This window comes from Tachyglossus aculeatus, chromosome 8 (assembly GCF_015852505.1).
Source record: "Tachyglossus aculeatus isolate mTacAcu1 chromosome 8, mTacAcu1.pri, whole genome shotgun sequence".
NCBI classification, from domain to species: domain Eukaryota; kingdom Metazoa; phylum Chordata; class Mammalia; order Monotremata; family Tachyglossidae; genus Tachyglossus; species Tachyglossus aculeatus.
The window spans coordinates 38,560,375-38,584,353 of record NC_052073.1 but is presented as its reverse complement, the minus strand read 5'-3'; the positions used below and the strand labels follow the sequence as shown (position 1 = coordinate 38,584,353).

At 47.7% G+C, this 23,979-nt stretch overlaps 1 protein-coding gene across 4 annotated transcripts in view; it reads right to left on the bottom strand.

Moving 5' to 3' along the window:
• Positions 1 to 23,979, bottom strand: part of MYH10 (myosin heavy chain 10) — a 190,592-nt gene that overhangs the window by 133,165 nt on the left and 33,448 nt on the right. For all 4 annotated transcript variants that reach the window (XM_038749864.1, XM_038749866.1, XM_038749865.1 and 1 more), the window contains exons 3-4: positions 20,544 to 20,700; positions 8,657 to 8,684 (exon numbers count right to left, since the gene is read on the bottom strand). In XM_038749864.1, the coding sequence (XP_038605792.1) occupies positions 8,657 to 8,684; positions 20,544 to 20,700 (185 nt within the window). The remainder of the gene's footprint in view (positions 1 to 8,656; positions 8,685 to 20,543; positions 20,701 to 23,979) is intronic.

The window sequence follows — 23,979 nt, the reverse complement described above, 5'->3', positions numbered from 1 at the left end:
GCTCAATAAATACGATTGAACGAACGAATGAATGAATGATAAGGCTTTCAAAGCCGGGAGAGTCATAGCTAGAGCTGTGTGACTTCGGGCGAGTCACTTCAATCAATCGTATTTATTGAGCACTTACTGTGCGCAGAGCACTGTACTAAGCGCTTGGGAAGTACAAGTTGGCAACATATAGAGACAGTCCCTACCCAACAGTGGGCTCACAGTCTAGAAGGACTAGAAGGACTTCACTTCTCTGGGCCTCAGTTCCCTCATCTGTAAAATGGGGATGAAGACGGCGAGCTCCCCGTGGGACAACCTCATCACCTTGTAACCTCCCCAGCGCTTAGAACAGTGCTTGGCACATAGTAAGCGCTTAATACCATTATTAAATGGTATTACTAGAGAAGCAGCGTGGCTCAGTGGAAAGAGCCCGGGCTTTGGAGTCACAGGACATGGGTTCAAATTCCGGCTCAGCCAACTGTGTGACTTTGGGCAAGTCACTTCATTTCTCTGGGCCTCAGTTCCCCCATCTGTAAAATGGGGATGAAGACAGTGAGCCCCCCGTGGGACAACCTGATCACCTTGTTACCTCCCTAGCGCTGAGAACAGTGCTTTGCACACAGTAAGAGCTTAATAAATGCTATCATTATTATCATTATATCTTATTATATTATATATTATATTATTATATATTTCATTATTATAATGACATTTATTAAGCCCAGGTTATTTTATTATTTTATTTATTATTGTTATTATTACAATTTATTATTTGACAAGGAAAATAATACTTCTACTCTTCCACTAGAAGGTCTGGGAGTGAGGGAGCCCCAATTTTGAGGGGGGCAGAAGCCCCTCTCCCCTCCCCGCAACTTTCCAAAGTGCTGGAAAACTTAGTCAGGCTCCGTTCCAGGCCATGTTCCCCACGGGGCAGGCGATTTGTCTGGAGAACATCTGGAAGAGGGTCAGGGATGTCTGGAATTTCCCGCTCTTGGCACTTTGTAAGAATAACCTCCCTTCTTTCATTCCCGCCCCCCGCCCCTTCTGTTTTTCACGGTATTTGTCGAGCGCTTCCTAGGGAAGCAGCGTGGCTCAGTGGAAAGAGCCCGGGCTTGGGAGTCGGAGGTCATGGGTTCAAATCCCGGCTCCGCCACTTGTCAGCTGGGTGACTTTGGGCGAGTCACTTCGCCTCTCTGGGCCTCAGTTCCCTCATCTGGAAAATGGGGATGAAGACTGTGAGCCCCCCGTGGGACAACCTGATCACCTTGTAAAGTCCCCAGCGCTTAGAACAGTGCTTTGCACATAGTAAGCACTTAATAAATGCCATTGTTATTATTATTATTCTTATTAGAGAAGCAGCTTGGCTCAGTGGGAAGAGCTCGGGCTTGGGAGTCAGAGATCATGGGTTCTAATCCCGGTTCCGCCACTTGTCAGCTGTGTGACTTTGGGCAAGCCACTTCGCTTCTCTGGGCCTCATCTGTAAAATGGGCATTAAGACTGTGAGCCCCCCGTGGGACAACCTGATCACCTTGTATCCCCGCCAGCGCTTAAAACAGTGTTTGGCTCATAGTAAGCGCTTAACAAATTTTATTTGTACGTGTTTATTCTATTTATTTTATTTTGTTAATATGTTTTGTTTTGTTCTCTGTCTCCCCCTTCTAGACTGTGAGCCCACTGTCGGGTAGGGACCATCTCTATATGCTGCCAACTTGTACTTCCCAAGCGCTTAGTACAGTGCTCTGCACAATCAATCAATCAATTGTATTTACTGAGCGCTTACTGCGTGCAGAGCACTGTACTAAGCTCTCGGGAAGTCCAAGTTGGCAACAAATAGAGACGGCCCCTACCCAACAGTGGGCTCAAAGTCTAGAAGGGGGAGACAGAGAACAAAACATATTAACAAAATAAAATAAATAGAATAAATATGTACAAGTAAAATAAAGAGTATTATTAAGGGAAGGAGGTAAGGCGGGGCGGATGGAGAGGGGGAGTAGGATTAATAATAATAATCATTATTATGATTATTAGCTTGTATCCCCCCTAGCGCTTAAGAGCCCGGGCTTTGGATTTTAGACTGTGAGCCCACTGTTGGGTAGGGACCGTCTCTATATGTTGCCAACTTGTACTTCCCAAGCGCTTAGTACAGTGCTCTGCACACAGTAAGCGCTCAATAAACACGATTGACTGATTTGGAGTCAGAGATCGTAGGTTCGAATCCCAGCTCCGCCACATGCCTGCTGTGTGACCTTGGGTAAGTCACTTCACTTCTCTGAGCCTCAGTGACCTCATCTGTAAAATGGGGATTAAGACTGTGAGCCCCCCGTGGGACAGCCTCATTACCTTGTTTCCCCTCCCCAGCGCTTTGCACACAGTAAGTGCTCAATAAATACGACTGAATGAATGAACAAATACCATTACTATTATTAAGCACTCAATAAATCCCGCTGAACGAATGATCTTCCATGGGGAAGGGGGTCCGTTTCCCTGTCCATTGTTCCCGACGGGCCTCCCGCTTCCTCTGGGAATCCGTTTTTTTTGTCCCGGTCCCTTGCCCACCCCGGGCTCGCCTCCGCGACCGGGTGCCGGTCACCGAACAGGAATGTAACGGTTGTGTCATCCTTGGAAGCCGGCTGAGATCGCATTCCTCGGGCCGTGGTTTGGGATGGGTAGGGAAATCAGCGGGGCCGGGAATTTCTAACCGCCGTCTCAGGATGACCAGCTCCGTTCGCCAAAATCGGGATAGGGGTGCGAGGGCCGGTGGGGATCGATGGCGGTGCTGGGGCTCTCGCCTCCCGCAAAGCCGAGGGACCACCCAGCCCTACCAGCCGGGGTCCACCGCTCTGGTCCAGCTGTTTTGATTTTAAATGCTATTTGGTAAGCACTTACTATGTGCCGGACACTGTTCTAATAATAATAATAATAATAATAATAATAATAATAATAATAATAATAATGGTGGCATTTGTTAAGCGCTTACTCTGCGCTGCTCTAAGCGCTGGGGAGGGGAAACAAGGTAATGAGGTGGTCCCACGTGGGGCTCACAGTCTTAATCCCCGTTTTACAGATGAGGGAACTGAGGCCCAGAGACGTGAAGTGACTTACCCAAGGTCACACAGCAGGCATGTGGTGGAGCCGGGATTCGCACCTCCAAAGCCAGGGCTCTTAAGCGCTGGGGGGGGATACAAGCTAATAATCAGAATAATGATGGTATTTGTGAAGCGCACAGGCTAATAAGCGCTGGGGTGGATACAAGCTAATAATAATAATAATGGCATGTGTTAAGCGCTTACTAGGTGCCAAGTACTGCTCTAAGCGCTGGGGTGGAGACAAGCAAATAATAATAATAATGATGATGGTATGTGTTAAGCGCACAAGCTAATAAGTGCTGGGGTGGATACAATCTAATAATAATAATAATAATGGTATGTGTTAAGCGCTTACTATGTGCCAAGTACTGCTCTAAGCGCTGGGGTGGATACAAGCTAATAATAATAATAACGATGGCATGCGTTAAGCGCTTAATATGTGCCAAGTACTGTTCTAAGTGCTGGGGCAATACAAGCTAATAATAATAACAATGATGGTATGTGTTAAGCGCTTACTATGTGCCAAGTACCGCTCTAAGCGCTGGGGTGGATACAAGCAAATAATAATAATAATGATGGTATGTGTTAAGCGCACAAGCTAATAAGCGCTGGGGGTGGATACAATCTAATAATAATAATAATAATAATGGTATGTGTTAAGCGCTTACTATGTGCCAAGTACTGCTCTAAACGCTGGGGTGGATACAAGCTAATAATAATAATAATGATGGCATGTGTTAAGTGCTTAATATGTGCCAAGTACTGTTTTAAGTGCTGGGGCAATACAAGCTAATAATAATAACAGTGATGGTATTTGTTAAGTGCTTACTACGTGCCAAGCACTGTTCTAAGCGCTGGGGTGGATACAAGCTAATAATAATAATAATGATGGCATGTGTTAAGCGCTTAGTATGTGCCAAGTACTGTTCTAAGTGCTGGGGCAATACAAGCTAATAATAATAACAATGATGGTATTTGTTAAGTGCTTACTACGTGCCAAGCACTGTTCTAAGCGCTGGAGGAGATACAAGGTAATCAGGTTGTCCCACATGGGGCTCACAGTCTTAATCCCCATTTTACAGATGAGGGAACTGAGGCACAGAGAAGTTAAGTCACTTGCCCAAATAATAATAATGGCATTTATTAAGTGCTTACTATATGCAAAGCACTGTTCTAAGCGCTGGGGAGGTTACAAGCTAATAATAATAATAATGATGGTATGTGTTAAGCGCTTAATATGTGCCAAGTACTGTTCTAAGCGCTGGGGGGGGGATACAAGCTAATAATAATAATAATGATGGTATGTGTTAAGTGCTTAATATGTGCCAAGTACTGTTCTAAGCACTGGGGGGGATACAAGCTAATAACAATAATAATGATGGTATTTGTTAAGTGCTTACTATGTGCCAAGCACTGTTCTAAGCACTGGGATAGATACAAGGTAATCAGGTTGTCCCACATGGGGCTCACAGTCTTAACTGCACTTACTATGTGCCAAGTACTGCTGGGGGGGGATACAAGCTAATAATAATAATAATAATAATAATGATGATGGGATTTGTTAAGCGCTTACTAAGTGCCAAGCACTGTTCTAAGCGCTGGAGGAGATACAAGGTAATCAGGTTGTCCCACGTGGGGCTCATAGTCTTAATCGCGCTTACTATGTGCCAAATACTGCTCTAAGTGCTGGGGTGGATACAAGCTAATAATCATAATAATGATGGTATTTGTTAAGTGCTTTCTATCATTATTATTATTATTACTACTATGTGCTAAGTACTGTCCTAAGCGCTGGGGGGGATACAAGGTGATCAGAGGTTGTCCCACGTGGGGCTCACAGTCTTAATCCCCATTTTCCAGATGAGGGAACTGAGGCCCAGAGAAGTGAAGTGACTCGCCCAAAGTCACCCAGCTGGCAACAGGCGGAGGCCGGGATTTGAACCCATGACCTCTGACTCCAAAGCCCGGGCTCTTGCCGCTGAGCCACGCTGCTTCTCTCTCTCAGAGCTTGTCTCTCACGGCAGCCAAGCGGCAGCGCCGGGATGAGAACTCGGGTCCTAGGCCCGAACTGTTATATTCTATATTGAGAAGCAGCGTGGCTCAGTGGAAAGAGCCCGGGCTTTGGACTCAGAGGTCATGGGTTCAAATCCCGGCTCCGCCAATTGCCAGCTGTGTGACTCTGGGCGAGTCACTTCACTTCTCTGTGCCTCAGTGACCTCACCTGCAAAATGGGGATGAAGACTGTGAGCCCCACGTGGGACAACCTGATCACTCTGTAACCTCCCCAGCGCTTAGAACAGTGCTTTGCACATAGTAAGCGCTTAATAAATGCCATCATTATTATTATTATTATTATTCTAGTCCCTCAAGCACTCATCACAGTGCTCTGCACGCAGCAGGCGCTCCACAAATAGCCCTGATGGATCGATCTATATTAACGTCAGCTCATTGTGGGCAGGGAGCGTGTCTACCAACACCGTGATATTGCCCTCTCCCCAGGATTCAGTACAGAGCTCTGCCCAAAGTAGCGCTCAATAAATACCACCGATGGATTGATCTACATTAGCACCCGTCTCCTCCTCTAGACTGCCAGTTCGTTGAGGGCGGGGAACGTATCTACCAGCTTTGTTATATCATCTCTCCCAAGCGCTCTAAGCCAGGATTTTTTTTTTTGATGGCATTTATTAAGCGCTTACTATGTGCAAAGCACTGTTCAAAGCGCTGGGGAGTTTACAAGGTGATCAGGTTGTCCCCCGGGGGGCTCACAGTCTTCATCCCCATTTTCCAGATGAGGGAACTGAGGCCCAGAGAATAATAATAATAATAATAATAATAATAATAATAATAATGGCATTTATCAGGCGCTTACTATGTGCAAAGCACTGTTCTAAGCGCTGGGGTAGATACAAGGTAATCAAGTTGTCCCACGTGGGGCTCACAGATTTAACCCCCATTTTCCAGATGAGGGAACTGAGGCCCAGAGAAGTGAAGTGACTTGCCCAAAGTCACCCAGCTGACAAGTGGCGGAGCCGGGATTTGAACCCAAGACCTCAGACTCCCTCTGACTCTTTCCACGGAGCCACGCCGCAGCTCATCTGTCAAATGGGGATGAAGACTGCAGGCCCCATGAGGGACAGGGACCGTGTCCAACCCGATTAGCTCGGATCTTCCCCAAATCTTCATCTGGTATGTGGCATTGCGCAGGGACCGTCTATGTTGCCAACTTGTACTTCCAGAGCGCTCAGTACAGTGCTCTGCACACAGTAAGCGCTCAATAAATACGACTGAATGAATGAATGAACATGAGAAGCAACGGGGCTCAGTGGAAAGAGCCCGGGCTTTGTTGTCTGTCTCCCGCTTCTAAACTGTAAGCCCGCTGTCGGGTAGGGACCGTCTCTAGATGTTGCCAACTTGGACTTCCCAAGCACTTAATACAGTGCTCTGCACACAGTAAGCGTTCAATAAATACGGCTGAATGAATGAATGAACATGAGAAGCAACGGGGCTCAGTGGAAAGAGCCCGGGCTTTGTTGTCTGTCTCCCCCTTCTAGACTGTGAGCCCGCTGTCGGGTAGGGACCATCTCTAGATGTTGCCAACTTGGACTTCCCAAGCGCTTCATACAGTGCTCTGCACACAGTAAGCGCTCAATAAATACGACTGAATGAATGAATCAACTTCACTTCTCTGGGCTTCGGTTCCCTCATCTGTAAAATGGGGATTAAGACTGTGAGCCCCCTTTGGGACAAGCTGCTCACCTTGTAACCTCCCCCAGCGCTTAGAACAGTGCCTTGCACATAGTAAGCGCTTAATAAATGCCATCATTGTTATTATTATTATTATTAAGAAGCACTTAACAAACACCATTAAAAAAAAAGAAACCCAGAGTCCCAGGGCCACCCCGGGGTCTGGCATTCTCGGACGCTCCACCCGGCCAACGAACAATAATAATAATGATGGCATTTATTAAGCGCTTACTATGTGCAAAGCACTGTTCTAAGCGCTGCGGAAGTTACAAGGTGATCAATCAATCAATCAATCGTATTTACTGAGCGCTTACTGTGTGCAGAGCACTGGACTAAACGCTTGGGAAGTACAAGTTGGCAACGTATAGAGACGGTCCCTACCCAACAGTGGGCTCACAGTCTAGAAGGGGGAGACCGAGAACAAAACAAAACATATTAAAACAGACAACAAAACCAAACATATTAACCAAATAAAATAAGTAGAATAAATATGTACAAGTAAAATAAATAAATAGAGTAATAAATCCGTACGAACATCTATACATATATCCAGGTGCTGTGGGGAACGGAAGGAGGTAAGGAGGGGGAGAGGAAAGAGGGGGCTCAGTCTGGGAAGGCCCATTTGACAGATGAGGTCACTGAGGCCCAGAGAAGTGACGTGACTTGCCCAAAGTCTCGCAGCTGGCAATTGGCGGAGTCGGAATTTGAACCCGTGACCTCGGACTCCAAAGCCCGGGCTCTTTCCACTGAGCCGGGGGTAGGGAAGAGCTGAATCCCAAGCTGGCCCTGGATCTCGGGGCGAAACTCACTCAAACCTCCCGGCACTGTACTCAACAGCCCCTCAGCCCCCCAACTTATGGCACCCCAAGTTCCACCCCCTGCCCCCCTCGACCCCCACGGCATCCCACTCGGCTCTCCGGCCCGGCCCCGGTCCCCCCCACCCAACCCCCGGGCACCCCTTCATTCATTCAATCATATTTATTGAGCGCTTACTGAGCGCAGAGCACTGTACTAAGCGCTTGGGAAGTCCAAGTTGGCAACATCTAGAGACGGTCCCTCCCCAACAGTGGGCTCACGGTCTAGAAAACCCCTTGTTACAGCTCCCCGGCCTGGACCCAGCTGTAAATAACGATGGCATTTGTTAAGCGCTTACTATGTGCGGAGCACTGTTCTAAGCGCTGGGGGGGGGGATACAAGGTAATCGAGTTGTCCCACGTGGGGTTCACTGTGTGTGACTTTGGGCAAGTCACTTAACTTCTCCGTGCCTCAGTTACCTCACCCCGTGGGACAACCACATCACCTTGTAACCTCCCCAGCGCTCAGAACGGTGCTTTGCACGGAGTGAGCGCTTAATAAAATGCCATCGTTATTATTATTAATCCCCATTTTACAGATGAGGGAACTGAGGCGCGGGGAAATGAAGTGACTTGGCCAAAGTCGCACGGCTGACAAGCGGCGGAGTGGGCCGTACCCCACGTGATAGCCCCCTCGGCCTGGCACCCCCCACCACCCAACCCCAGACCCCCACAAGCGCTTAGTACAGTGCTCTGCACACAGTAAGCGCTCAATAAATACAATTGATTGATTGATTGATTGACCCCCGGAACGACCTCCAAACCCTCACGCCTCACTGGTCACTAGTTTTCTCCCGGTTTTCAAAAACGGCGGGAGGGCTTGGGGAGTGGTACGCAGTTAAAACCGCCGTCTCCTCCTCCCTTTAATTGGACAGTTTTCGGGGGGCCCCTGATGGCCGCCCCGTCAGCCCAATCCTTGAGCCTCGATCGTCCTAAATCCGGGGACCCGCGATCAGATGGGGAGGGCGAAGTCGGGCAACTTACGTGCAGAGGATAGACTGGTCTTCACGATCTGCAAGACAAAAAAAAAAAAACAAGGACGTGGAAACGGTCATTTTCTGGACCCTTCAAGGCCCTACTGAGCGCTCACCTCCTCCAGGAGGCCTTCCCAGACTGAACCACTTCCTTCCTCTCCCCCTCGTCCCCTCTCCATCCCCCCATCTTACCTCCTTCCCTTCCCCACAGCACCTGTATATATGTATATATGTTTGTACATATTTATTACTCTATTTATTTTACTTGTACATATCTATTCTATTTATTTTATTTTGTTAGTATGTTTGGTTTTGTTCTCCATCTCCCCCTTTTAGACTGTGAGCCCACTGTTGGGTAGGGACCGTCTCTATATGTTGCCAACTTGGACTTCCCAAGCGCTTAGTCCAGTGCTCTGCACACAGTAAGTGCTCAATAAATACGATTGATTGATTGATTGATTGATTTTGTTAGTATGTTTGGCTTTGTTCTCTGTCTCCCCCTTTTAGACAGTGAGCCCACTGTTGGAGAGGGACTGTCTCTATGTGTTGCCAACTTGGACTTCCCAAGCGCTTAGTCCAGTGCTCTACACACAGTAAGCACTCAATAAATACGATTGATTGATTGATTGATTGATTTTGTTAGTATGTTTGGCTTTGTTCTCTGTCTCCCCCTTTTAGACTGTGAGCCCACTGTTGGATAGGGACTGTCTCTATATGTTGCCAACTTGGACTTCCCAAGCACTTAGTACGGTGCTTTGCACACAGTAAGCGCTCAATAAATATGATTGATTGATTTTGTTAGTATGTTTGGCTTTGTTCTCTGTCTCCCCCTTTTAGACTATGAGCCCACTGTTGGGTAGGGACCGTCTCTATATGTTGTCAACTTGGACTTCCCAAGTGCTTAGTACAGTGCTCTGCACACAGTAAGCGCTCAATAAATACGACTGATTGATTGATTGATTGTCAGAAAGTTAACAAATTCACTAGTTGAGTCTCTGGTTCTCCCACCCCTTCGGCGAGGCCTTGGAAACTAGTTCGGCCTTGGTAACTAGTTGGATTGTCAGTCCTCCCACCCTTAGGGTGAGGCCTGGTTAACTGTCAGGGTGGCCTAGTGGCTAGAGCTCACGCACGTCTCCACCACTTCAGCTGTGTGGACCTTGGGCGAGCCGCTTCACTTCTCCAGGCCTCGGTTCTCTCATCTGGAAAATGGGAATAGAGACTGCGAGCCCCATGCCGGGCAGGGCCCATGTCCGCTGTTGGGTAGGGACCGTCTCTAAATGAGCTGTACTTTGCAAGAGCTTAATGATGGCATTTATTAGGCGCTTACTATGTGCACAGCACTGTTCTAAGCGCTGGGGAGGTTACAAGGTGATCAGGTTGTCCCACGCGGGGGGCTCACAGTCTTCATCCCCATTTGACAGATGAGGTCACTGAGGCCCAGAGAAGTGAAGTGACTTGCCCAAAGTCACACAGCTGGCAATTGGCGGAGCCGGGATTTGAACCCATAACTTCTGACTCCAAAGCCCGGGCTCTTTCCACTGAGCCACGCTGCTTCTCGATTCCAGCCCCGCCACTTGATGATGGCATTTATTAAGTGCTTACTGTGTGCAAAGCACTGTTCTAAGCGCTGGGGAGGTTACAAGGTGATCAGGTTGTCCCGCGGGCGGCTCACAGTCTTCATCCCCATTTGACAGATGAGGTAACTGAGGCCCAGGGAAGTGAAGTGACTTGCCCAAAGTCACACAGCTGACAAGTGGCGGAGCCGGAATTTGAACCCATGACCTTTGACTCCAAAGCCCGGGCTCTTTTCCACTGAGCCACGCGGCTTCACACTTGCCCCCTGGAGCACCTTGGGGAAGTCACTTCTTCATTTCTCTGGGCCTCCGTTTCCTCCGCCATAAAATGGGGATACAATCCCTGTTCTCCCTCCTATTCCCGCTTCTCAGAGAAGCAGAGTGGAAAGAGCCAGGGCTTGGGAATCCAGAGGGCTTGGGTTCTAATCCCGGCTCCGCCATTTGTCTGCTCTGTGACCGGGGACAAACCACTTAACTTCTCTGTGCCTCAGTGACCTCATCTGTAAAGTGGGGATAATAATAATGACAATAATAATGGCATTTGTTAAGCGTTTACTATGTGCAAAGCACTTAATAATAATAATAACGATGACATTTATTGAGCGCTTACTATGTGCAGAGCACTGTTCTCAGCACCCGGGAGGTTACAAAGTGATCAGGTTGTCCCACAGGGGGCTCACAGTCTTCATCCCCATTTGACAGATGAGGTCACTGAGGCCCAGAGAAGTGAAGTGACTTGCCCAAAGTCACCCAGCTGACAAGTGGCGGAGCCGGGATTTGAACCCAGGACCTCTGACTCCAAAGCCCGGGCTCTTTCCACTGAGCCACGCTGTGAGCCCCACGGGGGACAACCTTGTAACCACCCCAGTGCTTATTAGAACAGTGCTTGACACGTAGTAAGCGCTTAACAAATACCAAAATAATAAAACTTAGATTGTGAGCCCAGAGTTGGACAGACACTGTGTCCTATCTGATTAACTTTCGTCGACCCCGGCGCTTAGAACAGCGCCTGTCATTAAGCGCTTAACAAATACCATTTAAAAAAGGCTTAGAAAGTTCCCATTTTCTTACACGAAAAAACCATCTGCTTCCTAGGCGTCCCAGACCTTCCTTCTTGACTGTAAACTCACTGTGGAAGGGAATGTGTCTGTTATATTGTTATACTGTACTCTCCCAAGCGCTTAGTACAGTGCTCTGCTCACAATAAACGCTCAATAAGTCAGAGGTCATGGGTTCAAATCCTGGCTCCACCATTTGTCATCTGTGTGACTTTGGGCAAGTCACTTCACTTCTCTGGGCCTCAGTGACCTCATCTGTCAAATGGGGGGATTAAGATTGTGAGCCCTACGTGGGACAACCTGATCACCTTGTAACCTCCCCAGCGCTTAGAACAGTGCTTTATTATTATTATTATTATTATTATTATTAAGTACGATTGACTGACTTCACTCCCTCCCTCCATTTCTCGCCCTCCCCGCTTCCCCCCAACATCCCCCTTTGCCCCAAATCTTTGGTCCAGACCCTGCTGGTCGACAAATTTGGACAAATTCTTCATTAAAGGTGAAAAGCTACCACCACAGAAGCCTGCTTTGATGGCTTCCTGCATCGATTTGTCACAATAAAAATAATAATAACAATAATTATAAGAAGAACAACAATGCTATTTGTTCAACACTTACTATGTGCCAGGCCCAGTTCTAAGCAAGATACAAGATAATCAGGTTGGATGCAGTCCCTGTCCCATGAAGAACTCACATTCTTAATCCCCATTTTACAGGTGAGGGGACTGAGGCCCAGAGGAGGGAAGTGACTTGTCCAAGGCCAGGCCAAACTATTTTTCCTCCCTTATGGACACCCATGCCCATCATCCCCATCAACTGTTTCCAACATTTAACTCCCTTCTCAGGCCCCCTGTCCCTCCCCTTACTCCGTCCCTCACCCCCAACGATCTGGCTTCCTACTTCATTAGTAAAATTAACTCCACCAGGTCTGAGCTCCCCAAAGTCACTTGTCCCCCTTCTCCAACCCCCCGGCTCTCAACACTCTCCACTATTCTCCCATCCTTCCCAGCTGTATCCTCAGATGAGCTCTCCTCCCTCCTCTCAAGTGCTACTCCGGCCACCTGTGCTTCCGACCCCATTCCCGCTCATCTCATGAAATCTCTCGCCCCTTCCCTCCTCCCCTCCTTAACTTCCATCTTCAACCGCTCACTCGCCACTGGTTCCTTCCCCTCTGCCTTCAAACATGCCCACGTCTCCCCGATCCTAAAAAAACCCTCTCTTGACCCCACCTCACCTTCTAGTTATCGCCCCATCCCCCTCCTACCATTCCTTTCCAAACTCCTTGAACGAGTCGTCTACACGCGCTGCCTCGAATTCCTCAACGCCAACTCTCTCCTCGACCCCCTCCAATCTGGCTTCCGTCCCCTACATTCCACGAAAACTGCCCTCTCAAAGGTCACCAATGACCTCCTGCTTGCCAAATCCAACGGCTCCTACTCTATCCTAATCCTCCTCGACCTCTGGCGCCTTCTCCACTGTGGACCACCCCCTTCTCCTCAACCCGCTATCCGACCTAGGCTTCACAGACTCCGTCCTCTCCCAGTTCTCCTCTTATCTCTCCGGCTGTTCATTCTCAGTCTTTTTTGCTGGCTCCTCCTCCCCCTCCCATCCCCTTACTGTGGGGGTTCCTCAGGGGTCAGTTCTTGGTCCTCTTCTGTTCTCTATCTACACCCACTCCCTTGGTGACCTCATTCGCTCCCACGGCTTCAACTATCATCTCTACGCCGATGACACCCAAATCTCCACCTCTGCCCCTGCTTTCTCTCCCTCCCTTCAGGCTCGTGTCTCCTCCTACCTCCAGGACATCTCCATCTGGATGTCTGCCCGCCATCTAAAACTCAACATGTCCAAGACTGAGCTCCTTCTCTTCCCTCCCAAACCTTGTCCTCTCCCTGACTTTCCCATCACTGTTGACGGCACTACCATCCTTCCCGTCTCACAAGCCCGCGACCTCGGTGTCATCCTCGACTCCGCTCTCTCGTTCACCCCTCACATCCGACCCGTCACCAAAAACTGCCGGCCTCAACTCCGCCACATCGCTAAGATCCGCCCTTTCCTCTCCATCCAAACGGCTACCCTGCTGGTTCAATCTCTCATCCTGTCCCGCCTGGATGACTGCATCGGCCTCCTCTCCGATCTCCCATCCTCCTGTCTCTCTGCGCTCCAGTCTAGACTTCACGCCGCTGCCCAGATCATCTTTGTGCACAAACGCTCTGGGCATGTCACTCCCCTCCTCAAAAATCTCCAGTGGCTACCAGTCAACCTACGCATCAGGCCAAAATTCCTCACTCTGGGCTTCCAGGCTGTCCATCCATTCCCTGGCCCCCTCCTACCTCCCCTCCCTTCTGTCCTTCTCCGGCCCGGCCCGCACCCTCCGCTCCTCTGCCGCCGCTCACCTCCTCACCAGGCCTCGTTCTCGCCCGTCCCGCCATCGACCCCCGGCCCCCGTCCTCCCCCTGGCCCGGAATGCCCTTTCTCCGCACATCCACCAAGCTGGCTCTCTTCCCCCCTTCAAATCCCTACTGAGAGCTCACCTCCTCCAGGAGGCCTTCCCAGACTAAGCCCCCTTTTTCCTCTCCCCGTCCCCATCCCCTCCACCCTACCTCCTTCCCCTCCCCACAGCCCCTGTATAGATGTTTGCCCAGATTTATGACTCTATTTATTTGACTTGTCCATATTTACTGTTCTATTTATTTTGTTAATGATGTGCATCTAGCTTTATTTTTATTTATTTTGGTGACTTGACACCCGTCCACATGTTTCGTTTCGTCGTCCATCTCCGCCTTCTAGACCGTGAGCCCGTTCTTGGGTAGGGACCGTCTCTAGATGTTGCCAACTTGTACTTCCCAAGCGCTTAGTCCAGTGCTCTGCACACAGTAAGCGCTCAATAAATACGATCGAATGAATGAATGAAAGCGGCGGAGCCGGGATGAGAACCCACAACCTCTGACTCCCAAGCTCGGGATCTTTCCACTGAGCCACGCTGCTTCTTCATAACTTGTTTATTTGTTTTGTTTTGTTGCCTGCCTCCCCCCTCCTAGACTGTGAGCCTGCTGTCGGGGAGGGACCATCTCTGTTATTGATTTGTTCATTCATTCATTCAATCGTATTTATTGAGCACTTACTGTGTGCAGAGCACTGTACTTAGCGCTTGGGAAGTACAAGTTGGTAACATATAGAGATGGTCCCGACCCAACAGTGGGCTCACAGTCTAGAAATTTGTATTTCTACTTCCAATTTCTCCTAATTGGGATTTGTACTTCCCAAGCACTCAGTCCCATGCTCTGCACACAGTAAGCGCTCAATAAATAGGACTGAATGAATGGATGAATAGAACATCACCCCCTAACGCTTCCCCGGTTTAGTCTGCGTGATGATTTAACGGTTTCAATGGCTTTTCCAGAGGTTCAACACAAGTTTAGAGACTTTACGGTTTTGGGGTCAAGTGCGGGAGGGAAGTCCGGATGACTTTTCCAGAGGCTCTGGCCCGGATCCCAATTTACGACCCAAAAGTCTAAAGGAAGTCAAATCCCGGCGATACATCCGTCTCCACTCCCGAGGCTCGTTTGGATCGCGGGGTTTCACCCCTCTAGACTCTAAGCTCCCCGTGGGCAAGGACTGTGTCTTCCAACTCTGTTGCATTCTCCCAGGCGCTTAGTACAGTGCTCTGCATACAGTCAGTGCTCAATAAGAACCACTTACTGACTGATTCAGACTTCAAGACTGTGAGCCCGTTGTTGGGTAGGGACCGACTCTATACGTTGCCGCCTTGTACTTCCCAATAATAATAATAATAATAAAGATGGCATTTATTAAGCGCTTACCAAGTGCAGAGCACTGTTCTAAGCGCTGGGGAGGTTTCAAGGTGATCAGGTTGTCCCACGGGGGGCTCACAGTCTTCATTCCCATTTTCCAGACGAGGGAACTGAGGCCCGGAGAAGTCGAGTGACTTGCCCAAAGTCACCCAGCTGATAATTGGCGGAGCCGGAATTTGAACCCATGACCTCTGACTCCAAAGCCCGGGCTCTTTTCCACCGAGCCACGCTGCTTCTCTGTAGTCCAGTGCTCTGCACACGGTAAGCGCTCAATAAATATGACTGAATGAATGAATGATTTGATTAAGGAATCAAGAACATAAGTACCATTCATTCATTCGGATTTATTGAGCGCTTACTGTGTGCCGAGCACTGTACAAAGCGCTTAGGGGAGTACAATACAACAATAAACCGTCACATTCCCTGCCCACAATGAGCTTACAGTCTAGCGGAGGAGAGAGGCGTTAATATAAATCAATGAGGCCACTACTGGATCTACCCGAAGGGCCTAGAAGTCAGAAGACCTGGGTTCCAATTCCGGCTCTGCCACCTGCCCGCTGTGTGACTTTGGGGAAGTCGCCTCACTTCTCTGGGCCTCAGTTTCCTCACCGGCAAAATGGGGGTTGTTGGCCTGGGGTGGGCTTCTTGGATAATAATAACAACAATAATTATAATAACAACAATAATTACGGCATTTGTTAAGCGCTTACTGTGCGCCAGGCGCTGTACTAAGCGCTGGGGTGGATAAAAGCAAATCAGGTTGGGCCCAATCCCTCAAGGGACACCCGCTCTTAATCCCCACTTCCAGATGAGGGAACTGAGGCCCAAAGAATAATAATAATAATAACAGCAATAATAATAATAATAATGACATTTGTTAAGCGCTTACTATGTGCCTAGCAATGTTCTAAGCGCTGGGGTGGATAAAAGCAAATCAGGTTGGGCCCAATCCCTCAAGGGACGCCCGCTCTTAATCCCCACTTCCAGATGAAGGAACTGAGGCCCAAAGAATAATAATAATAATAATTATTATTATTATTATTATTATCATTATTATTATAGCAATAATGATAATAATGACATTTGTTAAGTGCTTACTATGTGCCTAGCACTGTTCTAAGCGCTGGGGTGGATAAAAGCAAATCAGTTTGGGCCCAATCCCTCAAGGGATGCCCACTCTTAATCCCCACTTCCAGATGAGGGAACTGAGGCCCAAAGCATAATAATAATAATAATAATAATAATAATAATAATAATAATGACATTTGTTAAGCGCTTACTATGTGCCTAGCAATGTTCTAAGCGCTGGGGTGGATAAAAGCAAATCAGGTTGGGCCCAATCCCTCAAGGGACGCCCACTCTTAATCCCCACTTCCAGATGAGGGAACTGAGGCCCAAAGAATAATAATAATAATAACAACAACAACAATAATAATAATAATAATAATAATGACATTTGTTAAGCGCTTACTATGTGCCTAGCAATGTTCTAAGCATTGGGGTGGATAAAAGCAAATCAGGTTGGGCCCAATCCCTCAAGGGACACCCACTCTTATTCCCCACTTCCAGATGAGGGAACTGAGGCCCAAAGAATAATAATAACAATAATAATAATAATAATAATGACATTTGTTAAGCGCTTACTATGTGCCTAGCAATGTTCTAAGCGCTGAGGTGAATAAAACCAAATCAGGTTGGGCCCAATCCCTCAAGGGACGCCCACTCTTAATCCCCATTTCCAGATGAGGGAACTGAGGCCCAAAGAATAATAATAATAATAACAACAACAACAATAATAATAATAATAATAATGACATTTGTTAAGCGCTTACTATGTGCCTAGCAATGTTCTAAGCATTGGGGTGGATAAAAGCAAATCAGGTTGGGCCCAATCCCTCAAGGGACACCCACTCTTATTCCCCACTTCCAGATGAGGGAACTGAGGCCCAAAGAATAATAATAATAATAATAATAATGACATTTGTTAAGCGCTTACTATGTGCCTAGCAATGTTCTAAGCGCTGAGGTGAATAAAACCAAATCAGGTTGGGCCCAATCCCTCAAGGGACGCCCACTCTTAATCCCCATTTCCAGATGAGGGAACTGAGGCCCAAAGAATAATAATAATAACAATAATAATAATAATAATAATAATAATAATAATAATAATGACATTTGTTAAGCGCTTACTATGTGCCAAGCACTGTTGTAAGCGCTGGGGTGGATAAAAGCAAATCAGGTTGGTCCCAATCCCTCAAGGGACGCCCACTCTTAATCCCCATTTTCAGATGAGGGAACTGAGGCCCAGAGAATAAGAATAATAATAAGCAGCATCGCTCAGTGGAAAGAGCCCGGGCTTTAGAGTCAGAAGTTATGGGTTCAAATCCCGGCTCTGCCCACTTTCAGCTGTGTGACTTTGGGCAACTCACTTAACTTCTCTGTGCCTCAGTTACCTCATCTGTAAAATGGGGATTAAGACTGTGAGCCCCACACAGGACAACCTGATCACCCTGTAACCTCCCCAGCGCTTAGAACAGTGCTTGGCACATAGGAAGTGCTTAATAAATGTCATCTTCATTATTATTATTATTATTATGACATTTGTTAAACACTTACTATGTGCCAAGCACTGTTCTAAGCGCTGGGGTGGATAAAAGCAAATCAGGTTGGGCCCAATCCCTCAAGGGACTCCCACTCTTAATCCCCATTTCCAGATGAGAGAACTGAGGCCCAGAGAATAATAATAATAATAATTATGATGATGTTTGTTAAGCGCTTACTATGTGCCAAGCACTGTTCTAAGCGCTGCGGGGGACACAAGATAATCAGGTTGTCCCACGTGGGGCTCCGAGTCTTCATCCCCATTTTCCAGGTGAGGGGACTGAGGCACAGAGAAGTGAAATGACTTGCCCGAAGCCACACAGCAGACAAGCGGCCGAGCTGGAATTAGAACCCACGACCTTGTGATTTCCAGGCTGGGCTCTGGCCAACTGCATCACGCGGGAGGGCATAGAGAAGCAGCGTGGCTCAGAGGAGAGAGCCCGGGCTTTGGAGTCAGAGGTCATGGGTTCAAATCCTGACTCGGCCAATTGTCAGCTGGGTGACTTTGGGCAAGTCACTTCACTTCTCCGTGCCTCAGTTCCCTCATCTGTCAAATGGGGATTAAGACTGTGAACCCCCCGTGGGACAACCCGATCACCTTGTAACCTCCCCAGCACTTAGAGCACATAGTAAGCGCTTAACAAATGCCATCATTATTATTATACGTATATATGTTTGTACATATTTATTACTCTATTTTACCTGTACCTATTTATTCTATTTATTTTATTTGGTTTATATGTTTTGATTTGTTGTCCGTCTCCCCCTTCTAGACTGTGAGCCCCCCGTGGGACAACCTGATCACCCTGTAACCTCCCCAGAGCTTTGCACATAGTAAGCGCTTAATAAATGCTATCATTACTATTACATGTATATATGTTTGTACATATTTATTACTCTATTCATTTTACCTGTACATATTTATTCTGTTTATTTTATTTGGTTTATATGTTTTGATCTGTTGTCCGTCTCCCCCTTCTAGACTGTGAGCCCCCCGTGGGACAACCTGATCACCCTGTAACCTCCCCAGCGCTTAGAACAGTGCTTTGCACACAGTAAGCGCTTAATAAATGCCATCATTATTATTATCATTACATGTATATATGTTTATGCATATTTACTACTATATTTATTTTACCTGTACCCATTTATTCTATTTATTTTATTTGGTTTATATGCTTTGATCTGTTGTCCGTCTCCCCCTTCTAGACTGTGAGCCCCCCGTGGGACAACGTGATCACCCTGTAACCTCCCCAGCGCTTAGAACAGTGCTTTGCACATAGTAAGCGCTTAATAAATGCCATCATTATTATTATTATTACATGTATATATGTTTGTACATATTTTTTACTCTATTTTACCTGTGCCTATTTATTCTATTTATTTTATTTGGTTTATATGTTTTGATCTGTTGTCCGTCTCCCCCTTCTAGACTGTGAGCTCCCCGTGGGACAACCTGATCACCCTGTAACCTCCCCAGCGCTTAGAACAGTGCTTTGCACATAGTAAGCGCTTAATAAATGCCATCATTATTATTATTACATGTATATATGTTTGTACATATTTATTACTCTATTTTACCTGTACCTATTTATTCTATTTATTTTATGTGGTTTATATGTTTTGATCTGTTGTCCATCTCCCCCTTCTAGACTGTGAGCCCCCCGTGGGACAACCTGATCACCTTGTAACCTCCCCAGTGTTTAGAACAGATCTTTGCATGTAGTAAGCGCTTAATAAATGCCATTATCATTATTATTAGTCCAATCCCGGCTCCACCATTTGTCTGCCGTGTGACACTGGATGAGTCACTTCACTTCTCTGTGCCTCAGTTACCTCATCTGGAAAATGGGGATGAAGACTGTGAGCTCCCCAAGGGACAACCTGATCACCTTGTAACCTCCCCAGTGCTTAGAACAGAACTATTTATTCTATTTATTTTATTTGGTTTATATGGTTTGATTTGTTGTCCGTCTCCCCCTTCTAGAGTGTGAGCCCCCCGTGGGGCAACTTGATCACCCTGTAACCTCCCCAGCGCTTAGAACAGTGCTTTGCACATAGTAAGCGCTTAACAAATGCCATCATTATTATCATTACATGTATATATGTTTGTACATATTTATTGCTCTATTTATTTTACCTGTACCTATTTATTCTATTTATTTTATTTGGTTTATATGTTTTGATTTGTCGTCCGTCTCCCCCTTCTAGACTGTGAGCCCCCCTGTGGGACAACCTGATCACCCTGTAATCTCCCCAGCGCTTAGAACGGCACTTTGCACATAGTAAGCGCTTAACAAATGCCATCATTATTATTATTATTACATGTATACATGTTTGTGCATATTTATTACTCTATTTTACCTGTACCTATTTATTCTATTTATTTTACTTGGTTTACATGTTTTGATTTGTCATCCGTCTCCCCCTTCTAGACTGCGAGCCCACTGCTGGGTAGGGACCGTCTCTAGACGTTGACTTCGGGCGAGTCGCTTCCCTTCTCTGGGCCTCAGTGACCTCATCTGGAAAATGGGGATTAAGGCTGGGAGCCCCCAGTGGGACAACCTGATCACCCTGTAACCTCCCCAGCGCTTACAACAGTGCTTTGTACATAGTAAGCGCTTAATAAACGCCATCACTATTATTATTATTACATGTATATATGTTTGTACATATTTATGACTCTATTTAGCTTACCTGTGCCTTAATAAATGCCATCGTTATTATTATTATTATCCAGACGCCCGTCAACCGCCCCACCCGTCTTGACCCTGGAAGGAATTCCCGATCCCAGCGCCCGTCCCGAAGGAGCCGGAGCCGTCGGGGCGGCCCCGGTCCCCCCTCACCTTGCAGCATGCTGCGGTAAGCCGACTCGGAGATGGCGTAGATGTGGGGCGGCATCTCGTGCCGCTTCCTCCCCCGGTACATCTCGATGATGTTCTCGGAGTAAATGGGCAGGTTCTTGTAAGGGTTGATGACGACGCAGAACAGGCCCGAGTACGTCTGCGGCGGAAACAGAGCTGACGTTACGTCGGGGACCGAGTCCCTCCGGCCTCGGGTTCAAAACTCGCCCCCCCCGGGGCCCACCCCCGGCTCCAACCGCGTGTGGCTCGGCGGAAAGAGCCCGGCTGGGGAATCAGGAGGTCGTGGGTTCTAATCCCGGCTCCGCCGCTTGTCAGCTGGGCGACTTGGGGCAAGGCGCTTCACTTCTCTGGGCCTCAGTTCCCTCGTCTGAGAAATGGGGTTTCATCCGGGCTCTTTCCACTGAGCCACGCTGCTTCTCCGAGAGGACAATCAATCAATCAATCGTATTTATTGAGCGCTTACTGTGTGCAGAGCACTGGACTAAGCGCTTGGGAAGTACAAGTTGTACAGGCGCATAGAGAAGCAGCGTGGCTCAGTGGAAAGAGCCCGGGCTTTGGAGTCAGAGGTGGTGGGTTCAAATCCCAGCTCTGCCCCTTGTCAGCTGGGTGACTTTGGGCAAGTCACTTCACTTCTCTGGGCCTCAGTTAACTCATCTGGAAAATGGGGATTAAGATTGTGAGCCCCCCGTGGGACAACTTGAGCACCTTGTAATCTCTCCAGTGCTTAGAACAGTGCTTTGAACATAGTAAGCGCTTAACAAATACCATCATCATTATTATTATTATTATTATTATTCCCCGCCAACGAGCTGACAGTCGAGAGCTCCCCTCCTCCAGGAGGCCTTCCCAGACTGAGCCCCTTCCTTCCTCTCCTCCTCGTCCCCCTCTCCATCCCTTCCCCACAGCACCTGTATATATGGATATATGTTTGTACAGATTTATTACTCTATTTATTGATTGATTTATTTTACTTGTACATATCTATTCTATTTATTTTATTTTGTTAGTATGTTTGGTTTTGTTCATTGTCTCCCCCTTTTAGACTGTGAGCCCGCTGTTGGGTAGGGACCGTCTCTAGATGTTGCCAACTTGGACTTCCCAAGCGCTTAGTACAGTGCTCTGCACACAGTAAGCGCTCAATAAATACAATTGATTGATTGATTGATTGATTGACTGAGAAAGCGGACGTGCCGGGGAGCAGCAGCGGATGCGGCCGGGGCAGTGGAGAGGGAGGCTCCCCTCACTTTCCCACACCTGAGGGAATATCTGGGAATTCTGGGAATTCCAAGAATGCCGCTCTGGTTTGGGGCCGGGCCGATCCCCATGCCCCCCTGCAGAAGAAGGAACGGTCAACACCGAGGGTGGGGAGGAGGGGGCCGCTGTGAGAGACGCCACTCCTCTCACAGATTGACGGTTTCCAGACGCCCCCAGCAATCCCTACGCCTCGCAGATCGCTGGCCCTCGCCGGCCAAACCGTCGTCGTCTCCGGTTTCGGGGGCCGGACTCGCCCGCTGAGCGCTCCCCCCCAAATCTGCCTCGCCCCCAGCGAGGAATGTAACTTCCCGCTCTCCAGGATTCCTCTCAAAGCACTTAAAAACGACACTCCTGTTTGGAATAATAATAATAATGGCATTTTTTATTAAGCGCTTGCTATTGATTGATTACTATGTGCAAAGCACTGTTTTAAGCACTGGGGAGGTTAACAAGGTGATCAGGTTGTCCCACGGGGGGCTCACAGTCTTAATCCCCATTTTCCAGATGAGGTAACTGAGGCCCAGAGACGTTAAGTGACTTGCCCAAAGTCACACAGCTGGCAATTGGCAGAGTGGGGATTTGAACCCATGACCTCTGATATTTGTTAAGGCGCTGACTCTGTGCCAGGCACTGTACTAAGCAGCCGGAAGCAGCGTGGGTAGCGCCCGGGGCCTGGGAGTGAGGAGGACCTGGGTTCGAATCCTGACTCTGCCACACGTCTGCTTGTGGGGGGGGGCGGGCAGACAGTAGGGATCCTCTTAACTGACAGCCCAACTCACACAACATCTTTCAGGAAAATAATAATAATGCTATTTGTTCAGCGCTTACTATGTGCAAAGCACTGTTCTAAGCACTGGGGGGGATACAAGGTGATCAAGTTGTCCCACGGGGGGCTCACAGTCTTCATCCCCATTTTACAGATGAGGGAACTGAGGCACAGAGAATAGTAATAATGATAATGACAGTATTTATTAAGCGCTTACTATGTGCAAAGCACTGTTCTAAGCGCTGGGGGGATACAAGGTGATCAGGTTGTCCCACGTGGGGCTCACAGTCTTCATCCCCATTTTACAGATGAGGGAACTGAGGCACAGAGAATAATAATAATTCATTCATTCAATCGTATTTATTGAGCGCTTACTGGGTGCAGAGCACTGTACTAAGCGCTTGGGAAGAATAATGATAATGATGGTATTTATTAAGCGCTTACTATGTTCAAAGCACTGTTCTAAGCGCTGGGGGGATACAAGGGGATCAGGTTGTCCCACGTGGGGCTCACAGTCTTAATCCCCATTTTACAGGTGAGGGAACTGAGGCACAGAGAATAATAATAATGATAATGATGGTATTTATTAAGCGCTTACTATGTGCAAAGCACTGTTCTAAGTGCTGGGGGGATACAAGGTGATCAGGTGGTCCCACGGGGGGCTCACAGTCTTCATCCCCATTTACAGATGAGGGAACTGAGGTGCAGAGAATAATAATGACAATGATGGTATTTACTAAGCGCTTACTATGTGCAAAGCACTGTTCTAAGCGCTGAGGGGATACAAGGTGATCAGGTTGTCCCACGGGGGGTTCACAGTCTTCATCCCCATTTTACCGATGAGGGAACTGAGGCACAGAGAATAATAATAATTCATTCATTCATTCATTCAATCGTATTTATTGAGCGCTTTTTGGGTGCACAGCACTGTACTAAGCGCTTGGGAATAATAATGATAATGATGGCATTTATTAAGCGCTTACTATGTGCAAAGCACTGTTCTAAACGCTGGGGGGATACAAGGTGATCAGGTTGTCCCACGGGGGGCTCACAGTCTTCATCCCCATTTTACAGATGAGGGAACTGAGGTGCAGAGAATAATAATGACAATGATGGTATTTACTAAGAGCTTACTACGTGCAAAGCACTGTTCTAAGCGCTGGGGGGATACAAGGTGATCACGTTGTCCCACGTGGGGCTCACAGTCTTCATCCCCATTTTACAGGTGAGGGAACTGAGGCACAGAGAATAATAATAATGATAATGATGGCATCTACTAAGCGCTTACTATGTGCAAAGCACTGTTCTAAGCGCTGGGGGGATACAAGGTGATCAGGTTGTCCCCCGTGGGGCTCACAGTCTTCATCCCCGTTTTACAGATGAGGGAACTGAGGCACA